The sequence below is a fragment of the Gigantopelta aegis genome, chromosome 6, assembly GCF_016097555.1.
Source record: "Gigantopelta aegis isolate Gae_Host chromosome 6, Gae_host_genome, whole genome shotgun sequence".
In the NCBI taxonomy this organism is placed as follows: Eukaryota; Metazoa; Mollusca; class Gastropoda; order Neomphalida; family Peltospiridae; genus Gigantopelta; species Gigantopelta aegis.
Genome location: NC_054704.1, coordinates 13,521,945 through 13,537,141, shown reverse-complemented (window position 1 = coordinate 13,537,141; position 15,197 = coordinate 13,521,945). Strand labels below are relative to the sequence as shown.

The 15,197-nt window shown below is 38.4% G+C and overlaps 1 protein-coding gene across 2 annotated transcripts in view; it reads right to left on the bottom strand.

The window, feature by feature from the left end:
- LOC121375231 (glutamate receptor-like) overlaps positions 1 to 15,197 on the bottom strand; it is a 74,142-nt gene that overhangs the window by 18,442 nt on the left and 40,503 nt on the right. For both annotated transcript variants that reach the window (XM_041502553.1, XM_041502554.1), the window contains 2 exons: positions 9,963 to 10,016; positions 9,180 to 9,332 (listed from right to left, as the gene is read on the bottom strand). In XM_041502553.1, the coding sequence (XP_041358487.1) occupies positions 9,180 to 9,332; positions 9,963 to 10,016 (207 nt within the window). The remainder of the gene's footprint in view (positions 1 to 9,179; positions 9,333 to 9,962; positions 10,017 to 15,197) is intronic.

Below are 15,197 nucleotides of genomic sequence, written 5' to 3'. Positions count from 1 at the left end.
AATGAATGAGTAAATAATAATGGGCCATAATCGAGACGTTCGATTGGTTAGAACCCCATGGGAAATAAAAAATATTTCAATGTACAACTAGCAACTGATACCGATTTGTCTAAACTGTTATCTAGTAATTCATTTGGGAACATTTTAGCGATTTCCCTGTCAGATATATAATTAACACGACTGAAAAATATCTATTTGAATAAATACACGTGTGAATGTACTACTAGGGAGACAATCAAGTAGCACGATTCATTATCACCGATAGTCGCACACCAGGTGTAAATTGCTATAGAAATAAACGAACAATTAAAGACGGCTCACCTGCCAAAATGACAATGACTAACAAGATGTTGTCATTATACATACATACATACATACATACATACATACATACATACATACATACACATACACATGTTGCCATTATACATACATACATACATACATATATACATACATACACATACACATGTTGTCATTATACCTACCTACCTACCTACATACATACATACATACATACATACATACATACACATACACATACACATGTTGTCATTATACATACATACATACATACATACACATACACATGTTGTCATTATACATACATACATACATACACATACACATACACATACACATGTTGTCATTATACATACATACATACATACATCAATACATACATACACATACACATACACATGTTGTCATTATACATACATACATACATACATACATACACATACACATGTTGTCATTATACATACATACATATATAAATACACATACACATACACACACACACACACACACACACATATATATACACACACTGTACATATAATGTGTCCAGAAAAGTATTTTATTCAACCAGTTGCATCATATTGTTGTCAATATTGTGGGATGTAATTATGGCTACTATGCTATAAATAAATAAAAATATTAAATATTTTCTTATTTATAGTAAATTTATAGTACATTTTACTTCATTAAATATGTTCTTATTTATATTAAATTTTATTAAAGTTTACTTCATTCATCTTACATTGTTTATTTCAGGACACGTGATCCAGTCGGATCTATTTTAAGAAGACCAACTGCCGCGAGACCCCGCCTTTAACAAAAAAAATAAAAAATCAATATCTGAAATACAAACAAAAATACAATGAAACTTGCTATAACGGACACTGTCAATAATTAACGGATCTGAAATCAGATCAGTTTTTTATGTTAAATTGTATATACTGGGCACTGTATATAACAAATTGCCTATTCAGGCACTTGAATAAATCAGTTGCATACGTTAAGTTTGTTTTCTTCAGCAACACCGCTAGAGCACATATATTAATTAATCATCGGCTGTTTGATATCAGACATACAGTAATTGTTACACGTAGTCTTCAGAGGAAACGCGCTACATATTTCCATTTTCAGCAAGGGATCTTTTATATACATTTTACAACAGACAGTACAACAGATGCCACGGCTTTTGATATACCAAGGCGAGACAAAACAATAGAGAATGGGTCCAACGGGGTGGTTCGATCCTACGGCCCATGCTCCTCAGCCAAGCGTTTTACGGATTGAGTTAGATATTGCTAAAATACCGTATAACAAGTTTTCTATAAACGTACTTTAGATATCAGTTTTGTATGTGAACCTGTATATACAGACATTCTGTATAACAACTCTATAAAGATAGGCTATTTCAAAGATGTTGTGTGTCTTTATTAACCTGTCTATAAAGACCACATATTCATTCGTTCCACTTTTTAATTTTCTCAAGTGGTATTTGTCTACACAGGGCTCGCGCTGTCGGTAGCCAAATACATGGTTAAGTTTTTACATTTTAAATGTGTAAAGGTGTAAATGGAAAAATTAAAGTACAATTAAGAAAACAAAAAGACAAGAAAATAAAAATAAAGTTTGAAATTCAAAATATATCTCTACGCAAGGCACTATCCAAGGGACATTACAAGGTTGCCACGATAATGTGCCATCATGTACAACTGTAGCCACAAATGTTGCATCCCTTAAGACATCCTGTGGATTGTTATTAAAACTCGATACTTATGCAACTAACACGTGCATGCAAAATAAGAAATTTTGCAAAGAAACAAAATCAAACATAACGCAACGTAACAATACCCATCCTAATAAAAGGCCGCCCCCCACCCCACTGAAAACCTCCCACCCAAAACCCAGACAAAAAAAAATCAAATAGAAACGAAACAAAACCATTAACCTCCTCATCCCCCCCTCCCAAACAAATACCCTCCCCAACCCCCCCACCCTAATCAAACAAACAAATACCTTCCCAAACCCAACCTCCCAAACGGCAAACAAACAAATAAACAAAAACGAAAGAACAGAGCCCCCCCCCACCCCACCACCACGCCCCCCACCGACAAACGACAAAACACTATATGTAGCTGTTTGTTGTCAGTGCCTTCAAGCTGTTATTACGCTGACGTTACGAACGTTGTTTAAATGTTAACAAGTGTACCGCGTCTCAAGATAGACTTCAAACAATATATCTGGATGAGACCTTAGCAGTGCGACTGTATGTGTCGAGGTTCTACACTCTGATACTCCGATTAAGATACGATCTTACTGTCACTTCGCCTGTCTCAAGTAGTAGATCTTACATTAGCCATACAGTGTCATTTCAAATATGTCAAGATGTTATGCTTGCGGTGTTTTGATTGCTTGAATTCGGTTAACATGTTTTCGAAATGCATGTTGGGTCCCTTTGAATATTACAAATATTACAATATTAGAAACAGCAATTTTGTTTTAAATCAAAGCTAATCTTTTTAAAAAATCCCACATTAAAATGAAATGTGAAAGGAAAAGAGACGAAAAAGAAGTGGTTTACTAGATTTTTGGTTTTGTTTCGCTGTTTTCCTATCTTAATGTATTTCAATAGTCCATCACTGTTAATGAATAAAATAGTCCACACAGCATGGTATAAATGTTGGGGGTGAGGGTAATTTTATGCCCATTCATATCACCTAACAGACACCTCCATTGTCTTCCAATACTGAGCAGGCAGTAAAATCGGCTTTAAATCACGTTATATAGACTCTGATACATTAATGCCTTTTCGATTTCAGTTATCTTTTAAATAAACGTATTAACACAGACGTTGTAATATATTCAGGACTAGATCTAACCTAAATTAACGGGGGGGGGGGGGGGGGGGTAGGTATAAGAGAAATATAAGATCTACTACAGCTAGACAAAAAGGACATTTAAACTAAAAAGAGCACAAAGGACACTTTTTCGTATTTTTCGGGCAGGTGTTTAATTGACCACACTATCTACTGCCCTTATGTAAATACTTTCAGACCACTATTTCGTCATTCCGACAGTTGTATCTTGGCTCTCAAAGTATGGATTACTATTAATATATTGCTGAATGTCAAAGAGATTTAGACCACGACATATTTATACAGTAACCAAATATACTTAAGTGGAACATAACCCGTGGCACCGTAGGTAACTATGGTGATGAACAAATTGGTTTACTGGCATTTACGTCCATCATTGCATGATTTAAATTCTGCGTCAAGTCTACGATCGAGTCTGCAAGCCATCTGCATAGATATTTTTGCAAGACACTAACAACAAGTATATTTCCATCAAACCAACTGACTGCAAAGGGGGGGGGGGGGTGTTCTCCAGGGATCGTCTGCGTTACGTTACTTTTATAGAATGTTTGCATTTCAGTATTATATATTCCTGATACAGATGGCCATACTCTGAATGACGAGATGTAGGTCATGGTCATCTTTCCTAAAATCAGCTGAATATAATCCATTATTGTTTATTATATACAACAGTCTTACATGACCTTATGTTGATGATACAAAAGCAACGAATGAAATTTGTAGCATAAACATTATAATAAATTTGAGGATTTAAATGTCTCTCTTTCAATAAACAAAATCTAACATTATTTGTTTTATTAACATTCCTTGGGATGAACATTTAATATCTACATTTCTATTAACTAATTCCTTCTTAAAAGCTAACATATAATATGTCTAAATATAAAAGTTAATACTTCGCTTAACATTATTATATTGTTATGGTTTGTTTTTACAACAGAAACAGACGAATATACTAATATTAGCTATTAATAATTAGGCTAACATATTCTCCAGTAAGTTGCCGACTTTAACACTACCGGTTCTATGACAGACATTCCACTAATTCCAGTACGAATCGCATTTCACTTAACACCTGTCTTCGTATAGTTACTTCTTTCCTAACCAGGAACAGATACAGTACGTTTCTAGAGAGGAGATGGATTCCAAAGTACATTAACATGCTCTTTCTAGTCTTCCTTAGAGGCACTCAGCCGACCAAGACTTTAGATATCCCAGTTAAAATGGAATGCTTATAGATGTATTGTGTTCATCCGTTATGGGCGCTTTGAAGTTCAGTGAATGGGATATGTACCCAAAACACCACCCTCTTAAATCCGATCTGCCAATATTCTAGATATATGTTTTCATCCCATGTAATAATAATTAATAATTACGCGTATACGTTACTTTCCAATAAGTTTTCAAAACGGATACTGCTGCCTAGCAATAAAACTAAATACAATCCTAAAGTTTTATTTTCTATACTGAATGACTGAGTACTCTGCTAACTATAGTAATCCACCTACCCTAGGCAATGAGTATTTACCAATGTTCAAGATGGATACTGCTGCCAAGTAGTAAAACTGAATATGATGCTAGTGTTTTGTTTACTATATATATTATATGACTGGGAACTCTGCAAACTACAGTAATCGATCTACCCTAGGAAGAGGGTATCCACGAGTCGTCTCAACTACCGCTGATCAGTAGTAAAACTAAATATACTTGCTATATAGTACGACTGAGTACCCTGCTAACTACAGTAAGCCACCTACCCTAGACAGTGGGTATCTACGAGTCGTCTCAACTACCGCTGACCAGTAGTAAAACTAAATATACTTGCTATATAGTACGACTGAGTACCCTGCTAACTACAGTAAGCCACCTACCCTAGACAGTGGGTATCTACGAGTCGTCTCAACTACCGCTGACCAGTAGTAAAACTAAATATACTTGCTATATAGTACGACTGAGTACCCTGCTAACTACAGTAAGCCACCTACCCTAGGCAGTGGGTATCTACGAGAGTGCGCTGACCCCAACACGCAGGAACGACTTGCGCCCTACAACGAAATAGTTTCCAGTAATTTGGGAATTTGATTCTTCTATACTCGTCAGACGTGTAAATAAAATAGAATTAACGTTTATTAATAATATTAGAATTTGTTTTAGCTTATTTGGTTGTTTATTATTATTATTATTGTTGTTGTTGTTGTTGTTGTTGTTGTTGTTTTTATTATTATTATTGTTGTTATTATGGTAGTTGTTATTATGATAGTTGTTCTTAAACTTATTATTATTGTTACTATTATTATATTGTTGTTATTATTGTGTTGCTAAATGTAGGTTCCTTTGACAATGCGTATATATTAGTGATACTATTAATAAAATCTTTTACCAAATAAGCCCATCATTGAACATTAATTAATACTACACCTGATGATACACCATGTCAGCGCTCTAACCACTCAGCCATATCTAGCTCCAAGACAACAGAGAATAATACACATTTAAATAATACTGACTAAAAAAAGGGAAAACATGGGTTGTATATCAGATTTAATACACTGACGAGCGTTGTAATGTTTGCATTTCATACGAAGTTGAAATGTCAGATTCAGTATTCAACACCAGTAACACAGGCAGCTTCTGACACTATGGGTTGGGCATTTTGTTTGCCGTCATTATTAAATTTTGCTTTTACTACCTGTGTCATCGTTTATTTCATTCCATCAGTTTATTGTTCTGCGTTTCTGACTGTGTTATATAACATAGTCTGCTTGAGCTCCTGAACACTAAATAATAACAAATAACCTGTCGAATTACTTACTATTTATTATACCCGAGTCTAGTGCAACTAAACACTAGGACTGAGAACAAAAAACTGAATAACAAATAATCTAATTAAAGGCAGGGTTGAATACATACATATTATACAGGTCACGATACAGTTAATTCGGTACATAAACTGATATGTGATATGACAAAAAGGTCTAAAATAGTCACAAGATAATTATCACTTTAACATTCGCAAAACAATTTGGATTCGAACTGAATAATTTTAAATAAATTAAAGAAAACTAAATTAATATTTCTTTTGTTGTTCAGTATATATATATATATATATATATATATATATATATATATATATATATATATATATATATATACACACACAGTCAAACTTCGATCACTCCACTTTCGATCCCTCGATCTGAAGCGATGGTCCTTGCCGAGTTGCTATACAAACTAGTAATAACGACCTTTGAAAACTCAAACTTCGAAAACTCAATAACCTCGATCTCTCGACATAATTCTTTGGTACCGTCATAAAGATTTAATAGAGTATGCACCTCTAAAACTCGACGCGTGTGGATTGATCAACCTATTGTTGCCGATAGTATTTTAAAGACGAATGTATTGTCAATCATGTCAAACAAGCGAAGCGCGTCTGTTTCGGGTGGTCTTGACTGTCGAGAATTAGGGTGATAATTAAAGAATAATAGATCGCCGACTAAGCGGAACGAAATGATCCTATGTTTAGTAGTCGGTGTCCGTCCGTGGTGGAGAGCCTCGCTACGTAATACACATTTACAGACACAGTCTTGTTAACTGCAAAGACCATCTGTAATAATTGCTAGCGCTGTTTGGTTTTGCACTCAAAAACGTGAATAGTGTAAAACGTTAGCTTTTCTATTTATGTATCAGTTAATGTGTATCATTTACCAGTCATTTAGTTATGATTGAGCAATCTGGGGAAACACCCGGTAATGTGGGGTTGGCCAGATTGGTTTTAAAAAGTTCTGCTTTCTTGTCATCCAACCAGTCTTGCGTAGGGCCCAGAAATGGAGGGTAGGTGGCCAGATTGGACAAAAAAGTAGAGGTGCGAAGCGTAAATAATTTTGTGTAAAACCAATGTACAATGTGTTATTCGGCATTCAGTGTTTTATTTGTTAGTTACGTTCTGCCATGTTTTGACATCTGTAAAATACGTCAACGTTACTTTTTGTTATTTATATATGTATGTAAATGCCTTCTATTTTCGTTTGTTTTTCTGTTAAGCTTTGTGCAACATTTTATTAATATTACTATTTTTAATATCTCTCGCTCTGTAGCCTATATGCCCAAGCATATATTTCAAATTCATCTGGGTGATCCTTTTTGTACGCTTCTTATAATATTGAGCGAAATAAACCAGCTACAATGCTGCAACCAGCTGCAATGCAGTTTCAAATTTGAACTCTTATATATTAATTTCGAAAACTCGAACTCCCTGAAACTCGAACTATTTCCTCATCCCCTTCAAGATCGAGTTATCGAAGTTTGACTATATCTATCTATCTATCTATCTATCTATATATATATATATATATATATATATCAAATAAATAAATAAATTGCACTTTGGTCCTACGCTATTATTCAGAGTTTCATATACATATATACATACATACATACATACATATATACACATGTATATATAAATTGTCTCTAAAAGTACTTTATTCAACCAGCTATGAATACCTGAATACTATCAATGTAGCCGTCAATCGGAAGAAAAGGAATCGTTTTCTCTTGGCGAACGCTAATTGTTTAAAATGTTTGTAAAATAGCTTATGATACCGAGCGTTACCAGAAAATGAACGTACACAGAGTATACATTTCAAATAAAGTAGTCATTAGTAAGAACGGGGTTTAGCTCTGTCTGTAGAGCCTGTCGTTTGTAACAACGGGGTTTAGCTCAGTCTGTAGAGCCTGTCTTCTGTAAGAACGGGGTTTAGCTCTGTCTGTAGAGCCTGTCTTCAGTAAGAACGGGGTTTAGCTCAGTCTGTAGAGCCTGTCTTTAGTAAGAACGGGGTTTATCTCAGTCTGTAGAGCTTGTCTTCAGTAAGAACGGGGTTTAGCTCAGTCTGTAGAGCTTGTCTTCAGTGAGAACGGGGTTTAGCTCAGTCTGTAGAGCCTGTCTACAGTAAGAACGGGGTTTAGCTCAGTCTGTAGAGCCTGTCTTTAGTAAGAATGGGGTTTAGCTCAGTCTGTAGAGCTTGTCTTCTGTAATAACGGGGTTTAGCTCAGTCTGTAGAGGCTGTCTTCTGTAATAACGGGGTTTAGCTCAGTCTGTATAGCCTGTCTTCTGTAAGAACGGGGTTTAGCTCAGTCTGTAGAGCCTGTCTTTAGTAAGAATGGGGTTTAGCTGAGTCTGTAGAGCCTGTCTTTAGTAAGAACGGGGTTTAGCTCAGTCTGTAGAGGCTGTCTTTAGTAAGAACGGGGTTTAGCTCAGTCTGTAGAGGCTGTCTTCTGTAAGAATGGGGTTTAGCTCAGTCTGTAGAGCCTGTCTTTAGTAAGAACGGGGTTTAGCTCAGTCTGTAGAGCCTGTCTTTAGTAAGAATGGGGTCTGTAGAGCCTGTCTTTAGTAAGAATGGGGTTTAGCTCAGTCTGTAGAGCCTGTGTTTAGTAAGAACGGGGTTTAGCTCAGTCTGTAGAGGCTGTCTTTAGTAAGAATGGTGTTTAGCTCAGTCTTAAGAGGCTGTCTTCTGTAATAATGGGGTTTAGCTCAGTCTGTAGAGCCTGTCTTTAGTAAGAATGGGGTCTGTGGAGCCTGCCTTTAGTAAGAATGGGGTCTGTAGAGCGCTCGCCTGAGGTGCTTAGTTTGTAGGTTCGAACCTCCTCGTTGAACACATTGGCTTTTGTCTAAACAGTGCTCTGCGACTGGCACATCAAAGGCCGTGATAGTGTCCTCGTGCCCTGTCTGTGGGAAAGAACATATACAAAATTCCTTACTAATAATGGAATAAAAAGAAGCAAGTTTAATTGCCACTGAAGACTACGAAACAGCAATATCCCGTCCAGGACCGTACCTAGACCTACCCCTACCCACAAAAGAAAAGAAAAGAGAAGAAAAAGGTGCTCCTTTTTCAACCGCTCCCACCGGAAATTTTAAACTAGGTACGGCCCTGCCACTTCCATCATTTCTGGAGCGAGTATTATGAAATGTATGCATTTTGAAATGAACTTAAATGTCCATACCGGAACCGTGTTCTGCCCTTGCATGTTATCGGTGACCTTGACCATGGACTTGAGGAAGTCGTCTTCAAACTCGGCGTCCGTATCAAGAAGTTGAAAACCTGTCACGTTGACGCCGCCATGGATGAAGCGAGAAAGATTCAAGTTTTTGAAGTCCTGAAACACCAAACATGTTGTTACATTTGCTTTAAATTATAATGCGCTCTGATAATATGTGTATTACTCGTGTCAACAGGAGGGCCCGAGTGGGGCTGGTGTGTATGTGTGGGTGGGGGGGGGGGGGCATGTCCGAACCGAGCATTGTATATGGGCATGACAAAACTGTTTGAGTTGGCTTGGCTTTCATGTGTTTGACGTGGAAGTTAAATAAAATTGTGTTTGCATTATATGCCCTATCATTTTACAGTTATTACAGTTCCACCCACTTCATTAGTTTGTAAGTGTGACCTACACCACTTTCATTAGTACCTTGCTGAAATATAAGATTTAAAATGTTCCCCCCCCCCCCCACACCATTCCCTAACATGACCCATATAGCCCAATGTAGATGATCCTCAATATATATATATATATATAAATATATATATATATATAATTCTGGTTACGCCAAAAGAATAATGAAGAAATTCGTTTTATATAGTTTAATAACTTGTCTCAGGGTTAGTTTATAACGAATAATAACATTTACTCTGTTCAGAATATAAATGGTATGAATCAAGTCAGAGTAACCTCCTAATGACAATGTGCATGGACACAAATCAAAGGAAATACAGTCTCACCACTCACCAAAGATCCAAGTAGGTAGTTGTAGCCATCTTTGTTCATACCAACTTCAGGAATCTGAAACGTTTAGAAAATAATAAACATAACTGGGGTATTTAAAGATTTCACTACTGTAGGATTTAACACACACACAAAAAAACCACACAAAAAGAGAGAAAGAATATCATCAACAACCAAAAACAAAGAGTACAACTATTGCAAGAACAAAATTAACAAGAAATGAAGAAATAACTGTTTTATATACTCCATAGGGCTGCGTCTCGTTCCCGACAACAACAGCAACAGCAGCAACAACAACTGTAGGAAGAAACGTTTTATTTCACGACACACACAACATGGTATTTACGGTTATAGGGCTACACCCTGCCCCCTACAATAACATGAACAACAACGAAAACAATAACAACTTAAACAATCTTATGCGTGCTGGACTGTGCAGAAGTGTCTGATTATGCTGAGGTATATTGTATAGATGATGATGGGGGTGAATCACACAATGGCTGTCATGACAGAAAGTCAGATGATATATAATGATTTCGGCCATGAATTACTTAAAATGTGTAGCAACTTTGATCTTTTAATTTTAAATGGTCTGAACATGTTTGATGGCTCATACACATATATTTCTCGACAGGGTTGTAGTGTGATTGACTACTTTCTGATATCATCTATGCATATTTCTATTTGCTCTTCACTACATGTATCATGTCAAATATAGTCCAAACATTTACAAGTTGAAATGACGTTGTAGGCACTCCTAAATACCTAGATTGTTCTGATAATGAACAGAAAAAGTGTTATGAAAAAATTGTATGGGAATCTGGAAAATCATGATACATACGATGATTTTGTTAAGGGCTTAAGATATATCTGAATGTCAATTATATTAGCTAGACCATAATGTCACGCATGGTATTGTTCCATTTTGACGAAAGTGGGTCTAAGCAACCCATAAATGAATTAAAATCCACTGTCATTGACACTGTCGACTAGTTCTAATGGCGAAAACATGCTTACATTTGCACGTAAATTAGGGCGAAAGCGAAAGGTCTGCTAAGTGCCCATAACTTGCTTTTTCACAAAGCGCTTCATTTGCACGCTTTGCATGTGTATTCCATGTTCCCAATGCTGAATTTCCGTATAATTGGAGCTTGCGTTCGTGTACGGTGCACACTCCAAATTCGACAATGGTACGATGTCAACTGACTATCGAAGATCGAGGAAGGGCTATTGCTTGGCTTCAGGATGGCAATACGCAAAGAAATGTTGCTCTGAGACTTGGTGTCAGTCAGAGTGTCGTTGGCCGACTGTGGCAACGGTACCAAGCAACGAATTCTGTTCGAAATCGTCCACGTTCGGGAAGACCCCGAAGCACTACAAATAGAAAGGACCGCTACATCACCAATATGGCTCTACGTCAACGCACAGCCACTGCACGCCGATTACGTGACAATCTGCGGACTGCGACTGGAACTCGAGTGTCTGATCAAACCATACGCAATCGTCTGAGAGCCAATAATCTACGCTGCCGTCTCCAGGCTGTTCGACCACCACTCCTACCACGTCACAGAACGGCCAGACGTCACTGATGCACACTTCATCTGCGGTGGCAACGTGTTCAGTGGGGTCGAGTGATGTTCACTGATGAGTCCAGTTTTAGTCTCCAGTTCAACGACGGTCGGGTTCGTGTCTACAGACGTCCCGGGGAGCGCTTCGCTGACGTTAACGTTAGACAACGTCACCGGTTCGGTGGTGGCAGCGTCATGGTGTGGGGCGGCATCTCTATCCACCACAGGACCCCCCTCTATGTGGTGGATGGCAATCTGAATGGAATTCGCTATCTGAATGAGATTATCCGGCCGTTGGTTCTCCCAGGCCTTCAGCAGATTGGTGGCGGGGCAGTTCTGCAGGATGACAATGCCAGACCCCACCGCGCCAGGGTGGTAACGGACTTTCTCAGACAACAAGGTATCGCCAGGATGGATTGGCCAGCACATTCGCCTGACTTGGCCCCAATAGAGCACGCCTGGGACGAATTAGGCAGGAGAGTTCGGGATAACCATGCCCCTCCGGCCAACCTTCATGATCTGGGTCAACTTCTTATGGCAGAGTGGCAGGCCATTCCCCAAGAGTTCTTCAGACGTCTGATCAACAGCACGAGGCAACGATGTGTCGAGTGTATTCGCGCCAGGGGTGGATTCACACACTATTAAACGAATGTTCTAATGTGTAAAATCCATGTTTGACAACCTTCAACTTTGACAGCATGTCATGTGACTTTCTTGTATACAGTGACGTTTATTTGTTTGTTTTTTGTAAATATGGAACAATAAATTAAATTTTTGGTGTAGTTTACATCATCAATCTAATACACTCTGAAACTTATTTGGTTATAAATTTTTGACCCTTAAATTCTTTTGAGTAGTATATATACTCTTCAAAAAAAGAAACGCAAAAGGGTACAAATGGGTTATAACTCCGATTTTATGTTTCCTACCGGTTCATGCTTTGTGAATATAAGGTCATTGCATGTCCCAAACACATTCCCACGGTTACATTCGATAAAACGCAGCTACTGTACAATAAAGTTCCAAAATGTGAATATTCGCAAAAACGCAGCCACGTGCAAACCATGTCACCACTGCACGTACGTTGTCTGCACGTGCAACATGAACACCGACAGTATAAAAGTACAGGGTGTTCGCTTGCCTGGCCTCTGTATCTGGCCGACAGTTGACAATCCAGGACATGCCACGTCTCAGTGAACCGCAGAGAAACAATGCCATCGGCCGACTAGACGCAGGCGAATCCAGAACGGCCGTTGCCAGGGCATTCCATGTGTCCCCAAGCACCATCTCCAGACTGTGGGACCGTTACCAGCAACATGGATCAACACGTGACCTCCCTAGATCCGGTCGACCACGGGTCACTACCCCCGGGCAGGACCGCTACATCCGGGTACGCCACCTTCGGGAACGATTGACTACTGCCACCTCCACAGCCGCAGCAATACCAGGTTTGCGCAGGATATCCGACCAGACCGTACGGAACCGCCTACGTGAGGTAGGAATTCGTGCCAGACGTCCAGTTCGAGGTGTCATCTTAACACCACAACACCGTCGACTCCGACTGCAGTGGTGCCAGATTCATCGACAATGGCCTCAACTGCGATGGAGACAGGTGTGGTTCAGTGACGAGTCCCGATTTCTGCTCCGACGTCATGATGGAAGATGTCGCGTGTATAGGCGTCGTGGTGAACGTTATGCGGCAAACTGCGTGCAGGAAGTGGACAGATTCGGCGGGGGTAGTGTCATGGTGTGGGCAGCCATCTCACACACTGGCAGAACTGACCTGGTCCACGTGCAGGGCAACCTGAATGCACAGGGCTACATTGACCAGATCCTCCGGCCACACATCGTTCCAGTTATGGCCAACGCCAACGCAGTGTTCCAACATGACAACGCCAGGCCTCACACAGCACGTCTCACAACGGCTTTCCTACAGAACAACAACATTAATGTCCTTCCTTGGCCATCGACATCACCGGATTTGAACCCAATTGAGCATCTATGGGACGAGTTGGACCGACGCCTCCGACAGCGACAACCACAGCCCCAGACCCTGCCCGAGCTGGCAGCAGCCTTGCAGGCCGAGTGGGCCACCATCCCCCGGGACGTCATCCGTACTCTGGTTGCTTCAATGGGCAGGCGGTGCCAGGCAGTTGTCAACACACGCGGAGGCCACACCCGGTATTGACTCCAGATGACCTTGATCTTGGTGGTGTGTCCTATCACTTACTCACAATGGACTAGAGTGAATTGTGAACAATCCTGCAACATTTGGTAATTATGGGACTCACCATTCAATAATTAAATCAATTCTCCAAATGTTACGACAATGTGGTTTTGCGTTTCTTCTTTTGAAGAGTATATATAGAATGTGCTAAGTTTTATGATGCATTGGAAAGTTTTAATAATTGGCTTTAAAAATATGCATCATGTATGTATAAAACCTTCACTGATAGGGAGAAGAAGTTTGTTCCCATACATGCTTGGTTTGATAAAGAGTGTTACAAAATGCGAAAGGAAACGAACTACTTTTTACGTTAATTTAAGAGATCAAAGTCAGTTGAAGATAAATTAATTTACTTAGGGAGACGAAACGGACATACTGTGATAACAAACTACATGTGTTATTAGGCAATATTAATAATTCTAATGTATTTTGGAAAGAAATTAAAAAGATAAACTATAATGTATCTCAAAGAAATAGTATTAGTAAAGATCAATGGTTTAAACACTTTAAAAATGTTTTAGGAGGTCCGGCACACGGAGATCAACATTATAATGAAGATATATCGCTAAATAATTATGATGAATATAATAATTTAAGTAATGATAAAGAAGCTATGAATCAAGTAATTACAAAAGAAGAAATTATTGGAGCTATTAAATCACTTGAAGTTGGGAAAGCAATGGGGATTGATGGTATATCGGCAGAATTATTGAAAGAATCACAGGTAGCTTTGATAAAATTTCTAATACCTTTTATTAATGGTGTTTTTGACAAGGGTATATATCCACAGGTTTGGGCTACATCGGTGTTCACCCCTCTGCATATAAAGGGAGATATAAATAACCCAGATACTTATCGTGGTATCTCTTTATTGTCTGTTATGAGTAAAATATATACACACATTATAAATAAACGTTCAACTCACTGGGCTGAAAGTACAAGAACACTTTTAGAGAACAAGCAGGATTCAGAGCTAATTACTCAACAATTGACCATATTTGTACTCTATATGGCTTAATCCAAAATAGATTGCTATCAGGTACTAAGTTGTATGTGGCTTTTATTGATTTCAAGAAGGCTTTTGATTCTGTTAATAGAAATATATTGTGGAATATTTTAAGAACTATTGGAATTCATGGTAAGACAATGGATATGTTGAAAGCTATGTATGCATGTGTTAAGGCATGTGTCAGATATAATTCACATGAGTTTACAGATTTCTTTAAATGTCTCTTACGTGTAAAACAGGGGTGTAAAATAAGGCCTCTGCTTTTTTCTGTTTTTTATAAATGAATTGGCAAATGAAGTAATAGAGGGTGGTAAATATGGTGTACAAATTCTACCTAACTTAAATGAGTTATTTTTGCTACTTTTTGCAGATGATACTGCACGCAAAATAATTTTGTTGATAGAATTACCCCTGGTGGACTGCAGGGGTGTAAC